Source organism: Penicillium odoratum (genome assembly GCF_028828045.1).
Source record: "Penicillium odoratum strain IBT 22623 chromosome Unknown utg000008l_segment0_segment0, whole genome shotgun sequence".
Taxonomy (NCBI): Eukaryota; Fungi; Ascomycota; class Eurotiomycetes; order Eurotiales; family Aspergillaceae; genus Penicillium; species Penicillium odoratum.
Window position 1 is genome coordinate 2,110,562 of NW_026643150.1, and position 21,229 is coordinate 2,131,790.

Consider the following 21,229-nt stretch of genomic DNA (forward strand, 5'->3'; position numbering starts at 1 on the left):
GAAGTCATTTATTATCTTTTGTCGGGGAGTGACAATATCAATCTGGGGAGTGACTGTATAAGGATCCAATTAAAGCTTGGTGTAGTCAGTACTACTCCGAATACAGTACAATCCGAGAAAGCAACAAATAGCGATGGAGATACTACGATTCCCTACGTAGAACTCTACTCATAAATCATCATTCACAAAGGAAAATACAATTGAACGTTTCTCAGGGCCGCCTCGCAAGGCCATGGTTTTCAACTCTAAATACACAATAATGAAACACAAGCCAGCCAGACGGTATTTGGGGGATTGCATATCCGACCAGGCTTTAAAAGTTCTCGCCCAAGAGGAACAGGGAAATCTCATCAACTCGCTCAGTTAGACATGACACGCATCAACCTCCTTTCCACTTCATCAAACTTCCTCCGTTCTTCACAACATAAGCCGTTTCTTTTCTCCCTAGGATCTTTTTCAAAAGAATCCTCCTTAGATCCATGACTTCAATCCCCTTTTGTGGGGCAGACTAACGCTAGTCATCCCGTTTCCAGGACAACATGTGGAAAGTCTAGAACGAGGCAATTCACACCTAGTGACATAAGAACTCCCAAACGACATCGAACGGAATCCCTCGGGAAATCGAATCGAGACAAATCGACAATCAAATTCCCATGTTGGGCTTCTGTTTCACTTTTAGATCGAGTATTATACACGCATCCGAAAGGGAAGATGATGTCGAATGGGAGGTAGGCACAGGGACCAAGAGTTCGAACAAAGGAAATTCCGGATCACAGGAGAATAACAGGAGAAATTTGAGATCAAAAGGGAAAAAAAAGTAAAACAGAGTTTGTGGCTAGAAGATGGCGCGAAGATTTGACGGGGGTAGGAGAAGAGGTTGAACACGCCGCTAGCTAGCAAATGATAGGATTACATCTAAGCAGAGCCCTCAAGCTCAGCCAAAATCTTCTCACCCTTAGCGCGAGCAGACTCGAAGTCGCCAACCATGTAGAAGGCGTTCTCAGGCAGATCGTCACCCTCACCGTTGATGATGGCCTTGAAGGAACGGATGGTGTCCTTAAGGTCAACAAGGGTACCCTCGATACCAGTGAAAACCTGGGCGACAGCGAAGGGCTGGGACAGGAAACGCTGGAGCTTACGGGCACGCTCGACGGTAAGCTTGTCAGCCTCAGACAGCTCGTCCATACCCAGAATGGCAATAATATCCTGGAGAGACTTGTACTCCTGGAGCATCTGCTGGACACGGCTGGCGGTGTCGTAGTGGTCCTGACCGATGATACGGGGGTCAAGCATACGGGACTTGGAGTCGAGGGGGTCGACAGCGGGGTAGATACCCAACTCGGAGATACCACGGGACAACACAGTGGTGGCGTCCAAGTGGGCGAAGGTGGTGGCGGGGGCAGGGTCAGTCAAATCGTCAGCGGGCACGTAGACGGCCTGGACGGAGGTAATGGAACCCTTGTGGGTGGTGGTAATACGCTCCTGCATACCACCCATGTCGACGGCCAGAGTGGGCTGGTAACCGACAGCGGAGGGAATACGTCCGAGAAGGGCGGACACCTCGGAACCGGCCTGGGTGAAACGGAAAATGTTGTCAATGAAGAGCAGCACATCCTGACCCTCCTCGTCACGGAAGTACTCGGCAATGGTGAGACCAGTCAGGGCAACACGGGCACGGGCTCCTGGGGGCTCGTTCATCTGACCGAAGACAAGAGCGACCTTGGAATCACCCTCAAGGTTGATGACACCAGTCTCCTGCATCTCGTGGTACAGATCGTTACCCTCACGGGTACGCTCACCGACACCACAGAAGACAGAGTAACCACCGTGGGCCTTGGCAATGTTGTTCTAGAACCAAATTAGCAAATCATCCTCTCTGAAATCAATTTGGGTGTGCAATTGAGGTAAACATACAATCAGCTCCTGAATGAAGACAGTCTTACCGACACCGGCACCACCGAAGAGACCAATCTTACCACCACGGGCGTAGGGGGCAAGCAGATCGACGACCTTGATACCGGTGACCAGAATCTCGGCGGAGGTGGACTGGTCGGTGAAAGCAGGAGGCTCGGCGTGAATGGGGAGGAACTTGGTGGCCTTGATGGGACCACGCTCGTCAATGGGGTCACCAGTAACGTTGATGATACGGCCAAGGGTGCCGGCACCGACGGGGACCTTGATGGGGGCACCAGTGTCCTGAGCAGAGACACCACGGGAGAGACCCTCAGTACCTAAAGGGCGTTAGTGATAATGCTCTCAATGGAGAAAAGGTTGTCGGGCCGGGGTGTGGGTCCCCCTTTCGGCTGAAAAGGGACAACACGGTGGCCCAACAGGGGGATATGGCGGATTGGAAGGGGTAAGCTTACCGTCCATGGCAATGGTACGGACGACATTCTCACCCAGATGTTGCTAAAGGCCAGGATTAGTATGTTGGAATGGTCGAAGGGGGTTGTCCAATCACGAAGCACGTACAGCAACCTCCAGAACGAGCTTCTGGCCGTTGTTGGTGGTGGTAATGGCGTTAAGAATGGCAGGGAGCTTGTCACCGTCGAACTTCACTGTTGAATCGCACGTAGCAAGTCAGAATATGATCAGGAGAGACGATTGAGATCGATTGCGATGGTTCTAGGGATGGATTGGGGCCCAGGAAAAGATTTTCGCGATACCCCGATCCGTCCAGGGAGTTGAGCAACGTACCGTCAACGACGGCACCAATGACCTGGTGAACCTTTCCGGTCTGGAGAGCCTCGGTGCTGGCGTAGCGGGCAAGGGCAGGAAGGGCATTGGAGCGGCGGGCGACGGGGGTCGGCCGGGCGAAGGCAGCCCTCCCGAAGGTCCGGGCGAGACCGCTAAGAAACGCGTTAGGAAACGAAATTTTCTTAATGTTGATAAAAAATGGTCGCAGGTGATGAATAAGAAATCGAAATTGGCGTTGACATACCTCTTGAACATTATGATGGTGTTGAAGAGCGAGGTGGTATTAAAGGGTGTGAAGGGTGTGGATGGAGGAAAAGAGGGAAGAAGAGGAATGGGAAGAGGTTTGGTGGACTCGCACGGGAACTGGGCGCCCTTAGCCTTTCCGGGGCGGTTTTGCCGATGGTCCCGTGATGAACCGACAACGGGAATTTGCTTTTTATTTGATTTACATATCTAAGTATGTATTGTTTTGAAACTCATGATATTCTTATAATATTCAATTTTATTTTCGTTCTTTGGGTATAATGATCTTCCATACTTTTGGTGATAAGTTGTTAGTTATGGTTCTTTGCCCTTCCGCTGCCCCGTTGCTAGGGAATTCGCACACTGGCTGCATCGACCGGCTTGGCATCCGAAAGCAGGGTCAAGCTTGCTCTGGAGTAAACTAACTACATAATCTTGAATTGTTTTTTTTTTCTATAAAAGCTTCACATGATTTTCAATATAAAATCAAAACCAACAGTCTCCCTCATCAATTATCCCCCGGTTATTTGTGGTGGTTGCTCCCAACAAGCTTCCCCCTGCAGGAGCTTCCCCGGTGGAAATCTCTGACGTGTAGTCCCGGAGTCCTCACCCATTCCCTTCCGAATGGTATGAGAACCTTTAATAAACCAACCCCTTCTGATATACCATGTATGTAAAAATTATAGGCCATAGAAAATCTAGTTCTAATTTAATTTCAATTTCCCCCATCATTCTTTACCCGATTTTCATGCTAGACAGACCGCAATGGATCAGACGGCACACATGGACAGGGGTTCTCCGCACCAGCTCTGCAGGTTCCGAAACGCTCCGGGCGCTCAACGCCATGACCTGTTAAGAGGTGCATTGGGGCCAAGGTCAATGCGATGGAGAACAACGAAATGGAACTAGTGAATAAGAAAGGAATCCAACATATTTCTCTATGGCTACAAAAGAGATACATTGATTATAGCACAAGTACGGGATACACGCATTTTTAGATGCTGGTCGACCAAAACGATAAAAGAAAAAAGCAAGGTGAGCAGCTCACTCAGTTCAACGTCGGGAGAGAAGCGTGTCATCCATCGAGGAGACAATCGCTAGCATCACAAGCACTGTAGCTCGGGACTCCAGTACCCCTAGAGCTCCGTGTGCCTTGTCCGACGCTGACATCTGAACGCTGTTCATCCTCCATCAGGCGATAAGCCCATTTATGACTTCTCGGCAGGGGCGCTCTGGACGAAGCCCTTGCCCTCGTAACCGGGCTTGCTGATACCGTGGATGGGGTTCATCTTCTCGGACTAGAAGAAAAGAAAGGATAAAAGTCAGCGTCCTGATCGGCGGATATCAAAAGGGGATCCAGGCCATCCGGTCAGACCAGATGCCTGCAGATTTGAATACATACCAGAGCGTACTCGTTGGAGGCCTCCTGCCACTCCTTGGACATGGTCTTGGGCTGGGGCTTGGCGAAGAGGTGGATGGCGTAGAAGATAGCGAAGGAAACGAGGGTGAGCTGGGTCACCTTGAAGAGGATCTTCCAGCCCTCACCCTTGGGGGCCTGGGCACGGGGACCGTGGGGACCGAAAGCAATCCAGTAGGCTATATGAAATATACATTAGTATTGAGTCCTGTTACCATATAAAAAAGTCGTATGATGTCGGGGGGAAACCGGGGGAGGTGAGGTCCCTCCTCGGAAGTCGTAGGATTGACGTAAATCGATGGGGAAAAATCGATCTGGGATATTCGCAAGACAGTACATACCGGCCTTCTTCTCCTGAAGGGTCATCTGGTGCCAGTCGACCTTCATGCGGTCGCGGAGGGACATCCAGAGCTCAGCCTGCTCCTGAGGGGGCATACCCTCCCAGCGCTTCTCAATGCTGGCAAGAGTAGGGTTGGCGATGGCATGTTCAGAAGCAAAGCGAGTCTGCATGACGTTCAAGGAGGCAATGGGACCAGCGCGGATGGAGGCCTGGCCGCGAGGGACGGCGCGAGCGATGGAGCGAAGAAACATTGTGCGGAAGGTGGGAGGTGGCAGCACCACGTCGAAAATTGGTCAATTGGTAGTGGAGTTGATGGACCGGGGTCGGTTGAGTCTGGGACCGCGGAAGACTCGACTGGGGGAGAGAGTGGAGGGGTGGTGTGGGTTGGCGAAGGACTGAAGTTGTTCTTGTGGTTTGAGGTGGAAAGACGAGAATCCGGACTAGCGCTGTTCTGGGTTTAGCTGTCCTCTGATTGGGCCGCTGCGGCCACACCCGGTCTTCGGCTGATTAAAGACTGTCGGACTCATTCGCTCATGACGCCCGTCTCTCTATGATCTCTATAAGATCTTCTGTCAAGAATCAACAGAACGTTGGAAATAGATTCCGATCCGTAGGACATAATGCATTTTATTTTTCCATGGTGCTACCACCAGGTACGACTCCCACTAAGATCTATCAAGATCGCCATAGCCACTAGTAAGTACCATGATATCCATAATTGTACTTGGAAAGACAGATAAGAAATAAAAGTGGTGGTCAAATTGCTTGAATACTCTACAACGAAACCACCCGAAAGACCGAATTTTCTGCCCATAGCCACCCGCCTTCTTTCTATACCACAGGAAGCAGAGCTCGGTTCGAACAACGGCCATGTCAGCAGGCATAAAAACCGCTCAGGAGATCAACAAAAAGAAATTACAATCATGGCCCGCGAATAAAAAGTCGCCAAGTCGTAATGGTCTTGAGATTGCAACTAGGAGAATGACGAGAATTGTGCAGAGAGAAGGAAAGGGTGTATGCCGTGGCGCATCTGGGGCTCAATTGAAACCCCTACCGATCGCATGGCCCGGACCCAGCCGGAGCCTTTTATTAAGCCTTGCCACCGCTGGCGTGGGCCAGAACGGCCTTCCACTCGATGTCGCCCTTGTCATCAGCGTGGATAGAGCTGGCGATGTTGAGTGCATTCTTGAGGTTCTCACGGGTGGAGGCGTAGATCATGGACCACTGCACAGGTGTTAACGGGTAATCATGTATAGGTTGCAAATGCAAGAAGAATCCGGTGACATACCCGCAGATTGGTGTTCTGAGGAACCCAGGAGATGAAGATGATCTTGCTCCTATGTAACGAGAAGACAGTCAGCGACCGTTATGAGACGAAATAGGCTCAAAGAAAGGGGAAACATACCGCTTGCCCTCAGAACTACCGAGGTCGTATTCGACATCATACACGGCGTAACGAGGCAGGGGTGTGCCGTTGGCATCCTTGATGTTCTCAAGCTCAGTGCGGAAGGCCTCGTAGTCCTGCTCGCTGCCAACTTTGTCCACGACAACAGTCTTCTTGTCGTCGGAGATCTTGAAGATGATGTACTTGGTCTTGCCGTGGCTCATGCGGAAGTTGTTGAACTCCGTGATGCACTCATCAGTGATCGAAACTCTGTGGGGCGAAAGTTAATACGGAGGGGAAACGGGGGGGGGGGGGGGTCATTGGCGAGTTTCATCGTACCCAGATGCGAGCTAGACAAGGATATTGTTAGCATTGAAAGCAGATAGGTCTAACCGGAAACTGATTGGGTATACGAACCGACATGATTGCGATAGATGAGAAGGCAAAAAAAGGGGAGATGACGGGTCACCTAGAGTGGACAGACGATGTCAGTGGCTGAGCTGTGAATAGAGAAAGGTTCATCCTTCCAAATCTGAATTGATCCACTTTTTGGTGATACCACTGCAGACTTACAAAGGTCAAAGAGAATGGGGTAACTCACGGGGCAATGTGATGGGGTTGATGAGGCGGAGGGGTTGTTGCCCAGGTGTTGCGATAGTGGGGGGGCGACTGCACGTGATTCTGGGCACCCTTTTTGTTGATAAACAACAGTTTTGACTATGAAATATGGGAAGAAATGGATTTCGAGGGTTCTGGTGATCATTTTAAATTCAAATGCCTTCTATCAATTTATAATAGTCATGTATCAGGCATCCATTTGAAATGTTGGCAGCCTAGTGACCTGGTCTCTCAAGTCCTATAACATAGCTCTGACAGCAATCAGTAGGGTAATCGAAGATCACACCACTGAGCATGAGGCCTGCATGACATTATGCAGCGCATGAATCCACATTTACTGCGCAGTGGTGTTGGGCAGCCTCACAAAATCACTATCTTTCTTGCCGCGGAGCCACGATACTGGGTCACATGGCTTCTTCCCCCTGGGCCTTGATACTTCGATCCCTTCAGACCTCTCCTGATCGAGATGTAAACTTATTGCCATTTGTTTGCGTCTTTCTCCTGGCTTCGCGCCCCTTTCCTGTAACAATTTATCTCATCCAATACTCTGATAGGCTATATTTGGAATTGGGCCCTCGACCATGGAACTGGCGGTCCTAATACGTCACTCTGCCCCTCCACTTGTTCCACCCAGCTGGATTGCATATAAACCATCATTGATTATTTTGATACAGTTGGGCCCCTAGAAGGAGAGAATATTAAAAGCCTGTCCCTTACTTCAGAGTCTTCTAATACCATAAATTAATCTAGCCATTCTGCATGATTGTTTAGTGCAAGGTTTAAAGTAAGCACTACTAATAGAGGTCGATAATACTAATTTGATCCCTTCATTTCATGTATTAAATGGAAATAAGCATTCAAATAGGCGAGGCTCGACTAGTCTAGTCTCTTCGATTTGCATGGCTCTCATAACATCTAAGAATTCCCTATAATATTGTGATGAACATAATATCATTCAAATCATATCTATCCCACACACGACACATTATGCTCAACCCTTTAATAATCAAAGTGACTTGAGCACTTTTGGTCCTGAGAAGACGTAGCAAGAAGACCTCCAGGGCTGCAATAGTTCACAGAAAGCCGAGAGGAGACAGAGGGTATGCCAGAACCAAGCCATGGTGCCAGCCTTGCACATTTTCAAGACCTTCATCTCCTCTGCCTGAGAAATCCTTCAGACATACACTTGAGGTTTCAGACTCCTGCAGAAGCAAATCACGTTCATACAATTTCAGAGCTGTGTCGAAATCGATCAAAGTAGCCTTTGAATCACGAATGAGAAAATCAAATCGATTGATATCTCCATCCACTGTCGGGCTCCTATTGTATGCAGTCGAGGTATACCTCCATGTTGAGACCTCAACGTCTTCAGCGCCAGCATTTTCGTGCATAAGAGTTTGGGATGTGGTATTAAAGGATCCCTAAACATATTTTCAGTCGCCTAGAAGAACTTTTGGAAGCAATGTTCATCAAGCAAATTCCTAAATAGTACATATGAGGCTTTCGTCAACTCACCCGGGGAATACGTCTCCTCTCCAATTCCCCACATTCCATCATTTGACCCTTGAAAGTATCCAACGTATACCCTCATCGCCAATGGATTGGTCGACAATAGTGATGTGGTGCACAGGCGATTTTACACTGAAGCCTCATATTGGGGATGCAGTTCGAAAAGTCAAGAATGGAGCGCGAATCATGCCCATGAACCGCCTAGGATTATAATTGAGTCTATCAAAAATATTTTCAGATCTAAGTCGCCGTATCCTTGTTCCATCTGTTCTCAAAAGAGGCAATCTTGTATTCTATGCCTCTAGCTTTTTAGCAGCTGTTCACAATACCTATCTTTCCATGGAGCTGATAGACCCATGCAAGACGATCCCAGTTTGTTGTGCAACAGAATAATCGAGTAAAAGCTCTGTGTCGGCATTTAATTCCCCGGAGCGAATTGCGACCAGGGAAGCTTTTCAAACAAGATAGACTTGCAATTTGTTTAGGCCAAAATTCCTAATTGCAACTTTCCGTGACCGAGGAAGATAATGTGATTTTTCGTTAAAAATTGAAAAGCAAACGTGGCGACAGGTTACCAGGTATCCACCAAAGACACCACAGCAGTCACATTCCGCTGTAGATATTTACTTGTAGAAGTTCTGTCATGAAAAGAATCCTGCAGTTCCTATGTTGAGGCTCCCACGGATTAGGGCCGATGCATGAGCAAGGATAGGTTTAATTGCGGGATCGAGTCTGTGGCCAGTTTCGCTTCTTTGTTGACGCGTCGAAATTCAGTCAGCGACTGTATGTCAAGTCGAATGAGTGTCAAGTGGATAATTTCAAGAGGGAAACAGTCTATTGAGAGCTCCAGGTCCAAAACGTGGGATGCTAATTTGACAGTGAAGACTCAAACAATAGAGTTTATCAATATTTCTAGTGTATTATCCTTGATCTCGAGATATGCTCTTTTGAAGACATACGTCAATTCTCCTGTCTTTTGAATTGTTGCCATTGCACTTCTAGTTGCTGACTTTTCGACATTTGGCGGGAATTTGGGCAAATGAATTTCAAGATATGATAAAGCCTCGGTTTTAGTAAGTAGCTTAGGAAGCAAACCCCCAAAAAGGTATACCAACAACTGCAACGCGGCAAGGAAGGGCTGACAAAAAGCATGTATGTCGAACACATGACACGTCATACCTGGATTATTGGATCTTCATCGATGTAAGGTGCCTGCCTAAATTCTCCGGATATTTATAAAATCTTGCCAAAACAACTTTGGAGCGTTACTGACGTTAAAAACACTCCACAGCGGAAAGTGATACGCATCTAGCATTCATCAGATCGAAAATAGTTGTCTATTTACATCTAGTTCTTAGGCGCATACCGAGAACGCATCCGGTCCGCAACAGTCTTCAAATCAAAGATAAAGTTGACACTCTCCTGCTGCGCTGTAGCCTCAGCCCAGCGCTTGAATCGTGGTGCCTGGGCCTCCAACAGGGCAGGCAGATTCTTACTGACCAATCCATGCTCAGGCTTAGTGAAGCCCAAGATACGGAGAAGGAAGGATCCAGATTGGACCTGGGATGCTAGTCAGTAACGAAACTTTCATCTGAGAGTACCATGCGATAGAACACAGTGCCCCACATATACATGAGAAGGTTGGCGACATACCTCAGCCAATGTTATCTTCTCGTTTCCTCCAAAGAACGGTCCCTTGCCATCGGTCTCTGCGAGAAGAGGCTCGATTTCCTTCGCAGCGGCAGCAGCCAGTGCTTGTGCGGCGGCATCGCGCTCTTCCTCGGAGGCGGAGCGGATGCTAGCAAGGAAGTGGGGGACGACCTTGTTGAAGAAAGAGTCGACGAGGAAGGAGATACGAGCGCGGACTAGGGCGTTCTCGGCGGTGCCTGACGGAGGGAGGAGGGTGGAGGGGTGGGCGTCAGCGATGAATTGGGCAATAATACCGGATTCAGCGATGATATTGCCATTGTATGAGAGAGTGGGGACTTGGCCGCGCTATAGAAGAAATCTCACATTAGTCAACTAGTTTGAATTTCTTGTTATGCTTCTGCGGGGTGTAGAGAATGGCAGAGCTAGTGCCATTGAGTCTTGAACGGCACAGAGTGGCATAGAGAATGACTTACTGGGTTGATTTCCAGGTACCAGGGCTCACGGGGTGTGTCGAGGTCAATAATCACTTCCTCGTAGTCGAGGCCAGATTCCTTGAGTGCGATGTGGGCGCGGTGAGCCCACGGGCAAAGGTGGTTGGTGTATAGGATGATTTTAGGAGCGGACATGATGACTTGGTAACTGAGTAAAGAGTAAAAGTGATTCAAAAAATGATCAAAGTAATGAGCAATTAAGTGGAGAAGACGCCATTACTTATGCTATCGCGAAATCCGGAGGGGCATTTTAGATTAGTAAAACCCCAATGGAGTCAATCCCGATATCCCCGACGGATAAAGACTAATGAGAATGTGGAGAAATCGGGATTTGGGGTGAGAAACCATGGAACTCGTTTACACTGCACGTGTTTTGTTCAAGGCCAACTTTTGAAACGGATTCGAGTCTAATTATGTACATACATCAATGCGTGCAAATTTTTGTATCCGATATACTCAGACCACAAGAAAATAGAACCGCGAAAGTGGACGGCATGATCTAGCTCGTACATCTACCGACCCGGATGCACATAAGAAGACAACCCGAGATCAAGGCCGTATTGCGTGATCTTGCTTGTTGCGCCAGCGTCCGGTTCCCCAGGAATCGATGAAATCACAAGCAAAAGATATGGGGATAATAGAAGGAAAGAGACGAGCAGATCGATCGTCATAAAATGGGGGGTATATAGAATACGAATAAAAAAAGGAACACAATCATGCCACGAAGTATCGACGCGACCAATATGGCCGGGTCATGAGGGGAAAGGGGGTGAGGGACTCGGCCAGCCTGAGTAAAAAGTACGGGTCAACAACTTTGCACAATGCTGGCACGACGCAAGAGAATGATGCAGACGCTGTCGTCAAGGCGTTAAATTTGCATGAAACGATGGGTTATACTTCCCCAGAGCTCAAGACTCATCTTCTTCCTCTTGCAAACTGCCATCAATTATCTTGTGCCAGTGCTGTGGAAGACAGATGCAGACCAAGGGGAAAGCCTTGATCTCGCCAGAAGGCGTCGGTGATGGGCCTCGACGATGCGAGCCATGGGAAACACCACTGTCACGCTGCTCACGATGGCGAATATCAAAATCTTCGGCGCGTTCATGAATGCGCACACCTGTGGCCCAGCCATCATCCCAGATGCCGATTACCTTCAGCATCTCACCCCGTTCCAATTCAAACTCATCACCCGCCCGCGGAGAATAGGCCCAGAGAACAGCTACCTGATCGCCAGCATGGATATCATCTTGCGAGTAGTAGTCACGGAAATAAGACAGCTGCTCAGACTGGCCGCTGGTCACACCTTCAGGGGAAGAGTATTGACCAACAGTTCCAGAACGCGGTGAGCTATCACTGTCCAGTCCAGCCAGAGCAGAGCTACTCGAAAGCGAGCCATGACGCTTTCCCGTTACCGGGGGTATTCTCTTGGACATGGCTCCCGGGCTAGCACCCATACCTTCCGAGTCCGATGTATCGCTGTACTTTGCTGTGAACATCGCACCAGATGTACGTGAATGGGCGGGGGAAGAGCTGGGCATTTCACGTAAGGCAGACATGCGCGCAACACGACCCCCTGGAACGGGATTAAACGTTGCCGAGGTCGGACTGTCCACTTGCTGCATGGACAGCGAAACGCCTTTCCTTTGTGGGTTGGGCTGATTCAGACTAACAGCATCACCCTGCGTCCCACGGCGGCGGCGGCGTCGGCAACAGAGGAAAAGTAAAGCAATTAATCCGATCAAGATAGCCGCTCCTGCAACGGAGCCGACCACAATTCCCGCAATGTCACCCCCCGAGAGCCCATGGCCATCGCCGGCGCCAGCAGTTGAGGTGCTTGTCACAACTGGCTGTAAAGATGCGGTCGATGTGGGGATGGTAACGTTTTCGCAAACAGTGGTGGCATTGGCCTTGGTGCAGCATGAGTCACTCTCAGAGTCGCAGTAAGTGCAAAGTCCAATGGTGTTGTTGGCGAATCCACAGTTGTTAGGCTCGTTGTCGGCTCCCTCAACACAGCTCCCAGTCAATGAGTCTGCAGGTGACGAGCAGATGGTGAAATCGGATCGAATTTGTGACATGTAGTTCTTGCCGACACTCGAGCAGAGGTTTGTGTTGACGACAATCTCCTCCTCACTGGTCGCCATAAGCGCGCACGTATCCGCGCATAGTGGTTCCGATTGACTGGTAGACAAACTGCAGTCATCAATTGAGCTCTGGATGATGCTACTGCAGAGAACACTAATAGTGTATTGAGCGTAGTAGTCGTTTAAAGCGCTGTCATTCAACCCTTTGCACCCTAGGGAGTCAACAAACCTACGCGTCGTCAGCCTCATCCTCGCGATTACCATTGATCAGGGGTCAAGTACTTAGACGTCACATAGGTCGACGAGACATAGTCGGAAAGAGATTGATCAAAGGAGGTGATGTTTGTTACGTTTTCCATCCATGGACTGACTTTCTTGTCAGCAGGTATTCCCTATATTCCTCCGCTACACAACATCACTCACAAGTCCGCATATTGAGTCGAATTGGTCGAAACCGAGGAGCTGTTCCAGGCCGGACAAACAGTCGACTCTGAGAGGGAAACACAACTCATGTCGGGCAGAAATCCTCCTCGAAAGTCCCCCAGAAAAAAAGTTGCCGCGGAATGTGTCAGAGATCTCCCAGGTTTACTGTCGCATATCTCTTCCGATATCAGGGTGCGTGCTTATTTTTTTTTATTGTATTTTTGGCGATGAAACAGGACAGATCCCAGGTCGTCCGAACGGTTCTTCAAGCTGTGTGGTTGAAAGGTGAAAACGCGAAATAAGGGAGTAAACGAGTGGCTTTCGGGCGGACGATGCCGGAGACCCGCTGAATGAAAAGATCAATCGAGCCCCGGAGGTGCTCTTTAGATCGAATTGAATCGAATGGCAGAAATAAAGCGAATGGAATGGCCAATGGAGAGGAGAAGAAGAGGAAGTCTGTGTTGAGGGGGTCTGGGCTTCTCTGGGGGTTTAGGGGCTTGCGCGCGCAAGATGAGACGAACTGATGAAACGGGAAACTCCCGAATTGAGCTTCGTTTGTAGTTTAGCGTGGAATCGATCCCCAGCGTCTTATCATTTCCATTATTTTCGTTATTTCCATTTATATTTGTAAATCCATTCCTGAATAGGCCTAAGCCACCCTATCAGATAAAAAGGGGCTGGCCTAATCACTTTGTTTACATATCTGTACTATACAGTGTTCGCACGCTATAACAAAGTGCTTGAATGATTTCTTTTTCAGTCTCAAATTTGATGATTGTTGCCGAGGCTCCGCAGTAACTGATCTAATTGTGTCTAGTCCCGTTTGTACCTGGCATGGTCACCATCCTTCACTGGCCAGCCTCGCTTGGGACCCGTTGACCCGTCGATCGCTATCTCTTCCTCCCGCGCACAATTTTTGGAATTCAGCTTTTTTTCGTTGCAGTCCTGAAGGATGATTAATCTTCCGACGACCTTACATTATGCATGCGAACTGTGCGACAGTAATTTCCTGTTGGGGGGAAAGATAAAGTACGGGTACAAAACAGCATCCACAATGCTTTCCTGAGATAAAGTACCAGTACCATGGAAATATACGTAGACCCTAGGACCCCGCTTTGACGCATACGACGAGTTCGAACCTTGGTTTTGCTGATCAATGCAAAGGACATATCAAACAAGAAAGTGGATAGAGCGAAAATTTCAGTAAGAGAAAGAAATCCGATATATCCAATATACAAACTTTATGTTACATGCCTCAGTGCCATGGAATTGATGAACCTCAGGTGTCCACAATAAACCATGGACCGGAGCTGTCATGTGATCAACGTCATCTGATCCCCAGGCTACCGCCATCTGCATCGAATGCATCATTCTCTAGTCCTGCAAGTGATAGAGTTTCCTTTAATCTCATATTGCTTCACGTCATTTCAACTACTGCAAGTGATAGACCATAACCGCCCGGAGCCATGTGTAGTTCCGATATCTTTTTGGCCATTCTGGCCGTCTTCTTCCCGCCTATTGCTGGTAAGAACCCCACCCTTGCGACTGATTCAGTTGAAAGGCAAGAGAAAAAAAAATGTTGGCTGACAATATATGTATCCAATTCCAGTGTGGGTCAAATCAGGGATTTGTACCGCTGACTCTGTCATCAATATCGCCCTCTGTCTGCTGGGCTTCATTCCCGGTCTCATTCACGCCTGGTATATCATTCTCAAGTACCCAGAGCCAGACTATGACGACGTCGCCTACGAGCCTATCCCCGGTGGCTCCAGCCAGCGTCGAGACCTGGAGAACGGTCAAGTGACCTACTACTATGTCTCACACCAGCCTCCCCGTCATCCCTCCCAGCGATCCTACGGAGCTACAGACCCTCGAGTGCAGCCAGCTCCTCAGAATGCTCAGCCCAAGCCCTCGGGCCCCCAGCAGGAAGCAAATGCAGGTAGCAGCAGCGGACAACCACAAGCTGAGACGCGTCCGCCGCCAACTTATGCTGAGGCCGTCCAGGGTGATCATAAGATACAGTCCCATGATTAGAGGGAGGAACAAGGATACGGATGAACAATGGGTTCTTTCCGTGCATCTCCCATAATATTGCCGTGGATGCCTAGTATGTTTTTTACGGTATTTTGCTATTACGTGCAGGACAAGGATTGTTATGACGTTTACGAAGGAAATACTTTTTTGCAGTTGAGGCCCATTGTTATCATAATTTTCATCAAGATTTGGCTACTTCCCCGGTCTTTCATTTGTTAATGTTCTTCCAACTCACAATATACCTATATCATTTAAACTTGAGACAGGATGTATATGCGCAGTCAAGAAATAACTCTCACTTTTCCAAGTTGGGCGTATTCATCAATTGAAACACTGAATCAGAACCCTGAAACCATGAAAAGTATATATATGAGCAGGCCATCATCTTTGAAACCGGTATATTCAAAACAAATATATAGCGCTGCTATCATCCATACATCCTTAACAGGTGTGCAAATTCATGTCCCACAAATTTCCTTCGCACAAAAGGCATCGAGATACATGAAAGACACGGTTGCTGCTTTGCTCGGGTCTCTTCCACCATTTCCCCAGTCGAAGCCATATTGGTGAAACAAGCCCGCAATTTTTGCAATCTGAATTGTCCATTTGTCATTTTCTGAACACCCCCCCAGCCTCGTCAAATGTCTGCCAGAATTTAAGCCGAAGAGCTTCCTGATGAGGGTGATAATTCCATCCCGTCGAATTCATCGTGGCCAGGATATTTTCGAGCCCCCATAGAGAAAGTCCAAATGGGCATATCTTAGCTTCGGCCCAATCGATCACACCAGTGAGGTGACTGGTGTTGTGGTCCACAAGAATGTTAGTTTCAGCAAGATCACCGTGAAGTAATACCATTGGATAGATGGGCAGGAAGAGCAGTTTGAGACCTCCACGGACCATGTTTAGATTCTCCTCGTGACGGGAAGATAAGACTCGAGAAAGAAGCTCGAATTTCTCCTCATAATCGGTGTAGACAGTCAGGGTATTCTCTGGAGAGATATTTTGTCGTGCCTTCCAAGATGATGCAAAGAGCCTTAAACGTTTGAGAACAAATTGAGTAAAACCTAGATTCAATGTTGGTGTAAGGTGCCACCTACAAAGCAAAGTCCACTATGGTCTTAGAGAGTTTCAATCCGGCATCTGACAGAACTCCAGATGACTTCAGGAAGTTGAAGTGTACTGAGATGAAAAAATCCCCCGAAAGCTTCTCCATTGAATAGATGGAGAGCGGGGATAATGTGCCGAGCTGGCCATGGAAAGTGCATGCTGGCACAAGCTGCTGTCCATGAATTTGATGATTTCGGTTCAAATCCTTGTGTCTAGATCCGATTTTGCGCAGCGGAATTGAACAATTTAGATTTTTTGGGTCCAGCTGTGACCGTGTAGCTCAATGAACCTTGTACACGTACAGGGTTGGCTGGACTGCCAAACAGAGAAACAGCAAATTTGTCGCATTCTTCCTGCGTTATTGGAGTGTGTGACGTAAAGAACTCATCGATTGTGTCTTCAAGGGTATATAGAACAAGATCCGGTGGATAATTAGCTGCTGAGGTGGGGGGTTGAGACATGAGTTTTGAGACGAAATATGCAAACTATATATTCTAACTGAACTTATGTAGGACGGGTAGGTCAAAGTTCAAATATTGAGAGATTGTTGAAGCACGATCAGGGTCCAGCATCAGGTGACACCGTATATGCCTCAATCATGCATGGAAAACCTTGGAAGAAAAGATACTGGCTTCAAGTTTGGACCTCGGACAGTGTAGAATGCTAAAGCGGTCAGAAACATCTGATAAGCCCAACCAACCCGCTCCGAGCGGACCTCCGTTGCCCGTTGCCGGAATCCTCCAGGTCGTACCCCAACTCACAACTCCTGGCCCATGGCCTCAGTCCCGGCCATGCAGTCCATGCCATTGCTCTTCCGGCAATCACTCAGAACCAGTGCCCACATCTCTCGCACAGCTCGACCGGCGCGGCTCCAGCTCCGCTCGACACCTCCGAACTTCCCCGTTAGACCAACATCACGGGCTTTCTCAGTCTGCCTACAATGCCAATTCCGCCAACCACCTAGTACCTACGATGCCTTCAACGACAAGAACAAGGAACCGAGCAGTCTAGACCCCCAACATGTAGCTCAGGCTACCAAGGACGCTGATGCATCCGATGCTACCACCCAGTCGGAGGCGGGTGCGGGGACCTCTCGTGGTGCAAACATTTCTGCAGCGGAGTTCAATCGGCTTGTAGACGATTCAACCATAAAGGGGACCGAGCGCGGACTCCTAGATCACCTCGAAGCGGAAGAGAAAAGGGAGAGGGAGGAACAGTCGGGACAAGAGCAAATCCCAAACACAGATGACGCAAAGAGTGGAGGTCTCCCCTCCTACCTCGAGAGCCGGCGGTCGAAGCTGTCAAAGCAATTCACGGGAATGATGGATAATCTCCAGTCCAATGTTTTTGTAGCTGGACAGCGGCTGAATGACCTTACCGGGTACTCGGGTATCGAAGCACTCAAGAAGGAAATCCACAGTCAAGGTGAGCATATGCTAGCGCCATACACAGAACAAATCAAGTGACTGATTATTTCGCTCAATAGAAAACCGCCTTCGCGCGGCACGCGCACAGGTCCGGGAAGCTAAAAATGCCTACACCGCTGCGATCAACAACCGTTCTACATCGCAGCGCGAAGTGAACGAGCTCCTCCAGCGCAAGCATGCCTGGTCTACCACCGACCTGGAGCGTTTCACCCTTCTCTACCGCAATGACCATACCAACGAGGTTGCCGAGACGGAGACGCAGGAGGCACTAGCGCAAGCCGAGCGTGAAGCCGAAGAGGCAGCGGCACAGCTGAGCAAGAGCATTCTTTCCCGTTACCATGAGGAGCAGGTGTGGTCGGACAAGATCCGTCGCATGTCTACCTGGGGAACGTGGGGACTAATGGGCATGAACGTTCTTCTTTTCCTGATCTTCCAGATTCTCGTGGAGCCGTGGCGCCGGCGCCGGCTGGTGAAAGGTTTCGAGGATAAGGTCGTCGAGGCATTGGAGAAGGAAAAGGCTCTCAACCAAGCTGCTCTTGTTGGAGGACTTGTACCGGCTTCGAATCTGGAGGTTATTGATAGTCCGGTTGAGGAGTCCGTTGTGGCCACTGTTGCTACCGACCCGCCTAGCGAGACTTCCGAGGTCGCTCTTGTTGACAATGAGGCTCAGAATCAGGGCCTGCTGGAAACCCTCTCTCCCTCTGACACCACTCCTCAAACTCTATACTCCCGTCTCGCTGGGATTTCTCTTTCTCCCCTTTCCCTTGAATATTGGAAACAGACTTTCGATGAGCTCCTTAGTGACCGCAGCGTCGCTATGACCCAGCGCGACCTTACTGTGGCTGCCGTGCAGGGAGCCGCAGCTGGTGCGGCCGTGATGGGTCTTCTGATTGCCTTGGTGAAACCCCGGTAAATGTGAGGCTGGTTGATTTTGTGCATAGCGAGCAGATGTTTGGGTACTCCTTCTCATCCTTCGCGCGATTTCATATGGGGCGTTTAACCACTGTCATCTACTTTATCCATACTTGGCGATCATACATTGTACAGACGAGATAGATATAAAACAATTTAGTGTACTATTATTGAAGACTGCTTTCTCCATGACTTGATAAATACCTAGGCAGACTTGTTCTTTGAGACTTCTTTAGATTCCCATACAGCATAAAATAGTACGCCGGCAATTTCGGGAATGGGAGGAGAATGAAACAAAAGAAATTTCATGACTAGGCAATACACTGGCAGATATAAAGAACAAGTATATACTCAAGGAGACCACGAGCCCAAATCAAGCAAGACTCGGGTCTGCCAAAAGAAACACCCGCAGATCAATGCCACAAGACCGAGGACAGGCCTTGGAAAATGGGTGTAAAAAAGAGGCACATTTTTGTCCATATTAAAACACGGTCTCTTAATCTTGACAATGACACACGGCCGCTCTGTCTAAAAGGAAATAAATCAAACCACAAGCACATACAACATCTCGCTTTCCCCTTCCACTTTCGGTCTAAACGAGCCAATTCAGGGTTTTTATTGTAACAGGTCGCTCAACCAATGACGAGAACATCATCCTCGGGGAAGCTGTATTGGGGAACCTCCAGGTTCAGAGGAGCGGGGCCCTTGCGGATACGGCCAGAGATATCGTAGTGGGAGCCGTGGCAGGGGCAGAACCAGCCGCCATAGTCACCAGCCTCGCCAATGGGGACACAACCAAGGTGAGTGCAGACACCTGTAGAGAGATTTGTATTAGTTGTCGATCTTAAGATATGTCGGGGTATATTGCCAAGGTATAGGATTCCACGTACCAAGCATGACCAACCACTCAGGGCGCTGGACACGGTCTTCGTCGGCCTGGGGGTCACGGAGAGACTCCCACTTGGCATCGCGAGCCTCAGCAATCTCACCCTGGGTACGGTGACGGACGAAAACGGGCTTTCCACGCCACTTGATGATGACCTATTACGAATGTTAGGATAGGGTGAAACCGGGTGTGACCAGAAGCCGAGATATCACATACGTTCTTGCCCTCGGGAATGGCACCAAGAGCAATCTCAACCTTGGCCTGAGCCAGGACATCGGCGGAGGCGGACATGTTGACCAGGAAGTCTGTAGGGGGCGGAATCACACGGTCAGCCATTTGGACTCGGAACCACACAATCCGCACGCAAATCCACCACTAGGTAATCAATCCATTCAATCGAATCCCTTCCTTCCCCCTCCTAGAATATCCATGTTCTTTCCGGAAAGCGCGATAGAAGGAAAGAAAAAACCTACCCTGGACGGTGGCCTTGGCACCGACGGCGGAGGCCAGACCCATGGTGCCAGCCATGAAGTAGGAGAAGACCTGGTTGGAGCGAGGGGAGGAGTTGGACTTGTATTTGCTGAAGTTGGGGATCTTCACGGTCGAGCCACGCTCCTGGGCGTTAGTGAAGGGGCTGTCGAAGGACGCCTTCGCATCCGCAACTCCCCTCCGCTGCTGGCAGGAGGTGACGGCGCGGGTGGTGGGCAGCTGCTGGCGGGCGCAAGTGCGCAGCAGAGTGCTGGAAGCGGAGGAGAGCGACATTGTGATGGCAATTGACCACTTGTGGGGGAGGTGTGACCGCGGCGTTGCTTGGACGTTGGGAAGGAGTGGATGAAGCCGGGACGAAGTTGGAGCCAGAGCTTTCGCTAGCGATCGGAATCACGGGGCCTGTCATTGGCTGATGCGGGTCGCGCGGGTGAACATGGATTTGACTATGTAAATGAATTTAAGGAACTATATAATTTATCTATGATCTTCCTTCTTCTTTATAACCCAATGACTATTTATTTTAATGATTGAATTAATTTGTTATAAAGTTCTCAAACTTAAGTGAGTTGTCATTTTGGTATCTATCTAGATCCTATACATTCCTCGGGCCGAATGCGAAACAGCAGCAATCATAAAAAAAAACTCCAATGCAAAAAACCAAAAGAACTTAGACAATTTTCAAGTCCTTTACCAATATCCAAATAGCCAATGCCCTTCAATCTTGCATTTGAACATCAGAGTCGTGGTGTGCCGAAGAACTGATTGTCCGGTCCGCCATCAGCGCACTCACAGGTACCACGGGTGTACGAGGAATGGTTGGTGATTGACTTGAAACCTCTGGATGTGTTGCTGATTCCCCTGGGATACCATTCCCTTCTCCAGTCACAGGAGTGGTACCGTTCAATGTCCGCTGACCCTTTTCCAACTCTCCAGGTGCGCCCGCCTCCTTGGCCTTCTTCTCCTTGAATTGCTTGTAGGTCGTAGTCTTGGGAATTACATCGGAGAGGAACTCGAGGTTGTCGATATGTGACACAGCCGTAGCTGTTTTATTCGATCAGGATCCAGTCACCAGAGATAGTTCTATTGCCCACTTACCTAGGTCTTTGTATTGGACAGTCTTCCGAGGTTTCCGTTCTGATTTTACCACATTGTGGCCTTGCTCAGCGAGGTATTGGATGAACATTTCCTAATCTGCATCAGTGCGTTGTTCGAGGTTCTGAGATGGGATGCGAGTGCGGCGTACAGTAGCCATGGCGATGACAAAGGTTGCATTATTGGAGCATTGTGCGACGTCGTCGTCGAGCATAATGATCTTTTTGATACGAGAAACTATAATGGTAGTCAGTCATATGGATCAAGTCCCTATTAGCAGCTGTTTTGTACTTACTGGGGAGTGCACTTTGGCCAGTGATCTCATCCGGCTCGCCTGTATTCTTTGGAGGCATGGCTGGTTATTTTGAAGTGCAGGAGACAGAAAGTAGCAAAGACAGTGAATAATCGTGTCCTTGAGCAATGATCCCC

The 21,229-nt window shown here is 49.0% G+C and overlaps 10 protein-coding genes across 10 annotated transcripts; 2 read left to right on the forward strand and 8 right to left on the reverse strand.

The window, feature by feature from the left end:
* Positions 1-915: 915 nt before the first annotated feature.
* Positions 916-2,952, reverse strand: N7520_011000 (F1F0 ATP synthase subunit beta; the record flags this gene model as incomplete). Its single annotated transcript, XM_057144933.1, has 6 exons — positions 916-1,848; positions 1,915-2,231; positions 2,367-2,409; positions 2,473-2,558; positions 2,698-2,849; positions 2,942-2,952. 6 exons carry the CDS (start codon positions 2,950-2,952, stop codon positions 916-918), a joined length of 1,542 nt encoding a protein of 513 aa, XP_056990687.1.
* A 1,196-nt stretch (positions 2,953-4,148) lies between these two features.
* On the reverse strand, positions 4,149-4,948 carry N7520_011001 (cytochrome c oxidase subunit IV family protein; the record flags this gene model as incomplete). Its single annotated transcript, XM_057144934.1, has 3 exons — positions 4,149-4,238; positions 4,343-4,536; positions 4,699-4,948. 3 exons carry the CDS (start codon positions 4,946-4,948, stop codon positions 4,149-4,151), a joined length of 534 nt encoding a protein of 177 aa, XP_056990688.1.
* Positions 4,949-5,786: 838 nt separating this feature from the next.
* N7520_011002 (actin-binding ADF family protein) lies at positions 5,787-6,504 on the reverse strand (the record flags this gene model as incomplete). The annotated part of the gene is made up of 5 exons (XM_057144935.1): positions 5,787-5,921; positions 5,986-6,034; positions 6,103-6,351; positions 6,421-6,431; positions 6,499-6,504. The coding sequence occupies 5 exons, from the start codon at positions 6,502-6,504 to the stop codon at positions 5,787-5,789; spliced, it is 450 nt and encodes a 149-aa protein (XP_056990689.1).
* A 3,051-nt stretch (positions 6,505-9,555) lies between these two features.
* Positions 9,556-10,484, reverse strand: N7520_011003 (glutathione S-transferase family protein; the record flags this gene model as incomplete). Its single annotated transcript, XM_057144936.1, has 3 exons — positions 9,556-9,768; positions 9,862-10,203; positions 10,332-10,484. 3 exons carry the CDS (start codon positions 10,482-10,484, stop codon positions 9,556-9,558), a joined length of 708 nt encoding a protein of 235 aa, XP_056990690.1.
* Positions 10,485-11,257: 773 nt separating this feature from the next.
* N7520_011004 (SH3 domain protein) lies at positions 11,258-12,942 on the reverse strand (the record flags this gene model as incomplete). The annotated part of the gene is made up of 3 exons (XM_057144937.1): positions 11,258-12,659; positions 12,713-12,796; positions 12,854-12,942. 3 exons carry the CDS (start codon positions 12,940-12,942, stop codon positions 11,258-11,260), a joined length of 1,575 nt encoding a protein of 524 aa, XP_056990691.1.
* Positions 12,943-14,319: 1,377 nt separating this feature from the next.
* Positions 14,320-14,887, forward strand: N7520_011005 (putative stress response RCI peptide; the record flags this gene model as incomplete). Its single annotated transcript, XM_057144938.1, has 2 exons — positions 14,320-14,377; positions 14,463-14,887. The coding sequence occupies 2 exons, from the start codon at positions 14,320-14,322 to the stop codon at positions 14,885-14,887; spliced, it is 483 nt and encodes a 160-aa protein (XP_056990692.1).
* A 458-nt stretch (positions 14,888-15,345) lies between these two features.
* Positions 15,346-16,174, reverse strand: N7520_011006 (uncharacterized protein; the record flags this gene model as incomplete). Its single annotated transcript, XM_057144939.1, has 3 exons — positions 15,346-15,480; positions 15,512-15,980; positions 16,068-16,174. The coding sequence occupies 3 exons, from the start codon at positions 16,172-16,174 to the stop codon at positions 15,346-15,348; spliced, it is 711 nt and encodes a 236-aa protein (XP_056990693.1).
* Positions 16,175-16,767: 593 nt separating this feature from the next.
* Positions 16,768-18,334, forward strand: she9 (putative mitochondrion biogenesis protein (She9); the record flags this gene model as incomplete). The annotated part of the gene is made up of 2 exons (XM_057144940.1): positions 16,768-17,419; positions 17,481-18,334. The coding sequence occupies 2 exons, from the start codon at positions 16,768-16,770 to the stop codon at positions 18,332-18,334; spliced, it is 1,506 nt and encodes a 501-aa protein (XP_056990694.1).
* Positions 18,335-18,965: 631 nt separating this feature from the next.
* On the reverse strand, positions 18,966-19,981 carry rip1 (ubiquinol--cytochrome-c reductase catalytic subunit RIP1; the record flags this gene model as incomplete). The annotated part of the gene is made up of 4 exons (XM_057144941.1): positions 18,966-19,147; positions 19,224-19,374; positions 19,436-19,524; positions 19,693-19,981. 4 exons carry the CDS (start codon positions 19,979-19,981, stop codon positions 18,966-18,968), a joined length of 711 nt encoding a protein of 236 aa, XP_056990695.1.
* A 442-nt stretch (positions 19,982-20,423) lies between these two features.
* N7520_011009 (histone-fold domain-containing protein) lies at positions 20,424-21,153 on the reverse strand (the record flags this gene model as incomplete). Its single annotated transcript, XM_057144942.1, has 4 exons — positions 20,424-20,749; positions 20,804-20,894; positions 20,952-21,037; positions 21,096-21,153. The coding sequence occupies 4 exons, from the start codon at positions 21,151-21,153 to the stop codon at positions 20,424-20,426; spliced, it is 561 nt and encodes a 186-aa protein (XP_056990696.1).
* Positions 21,154-21,229: the final 76 nt, after the last annotated feature.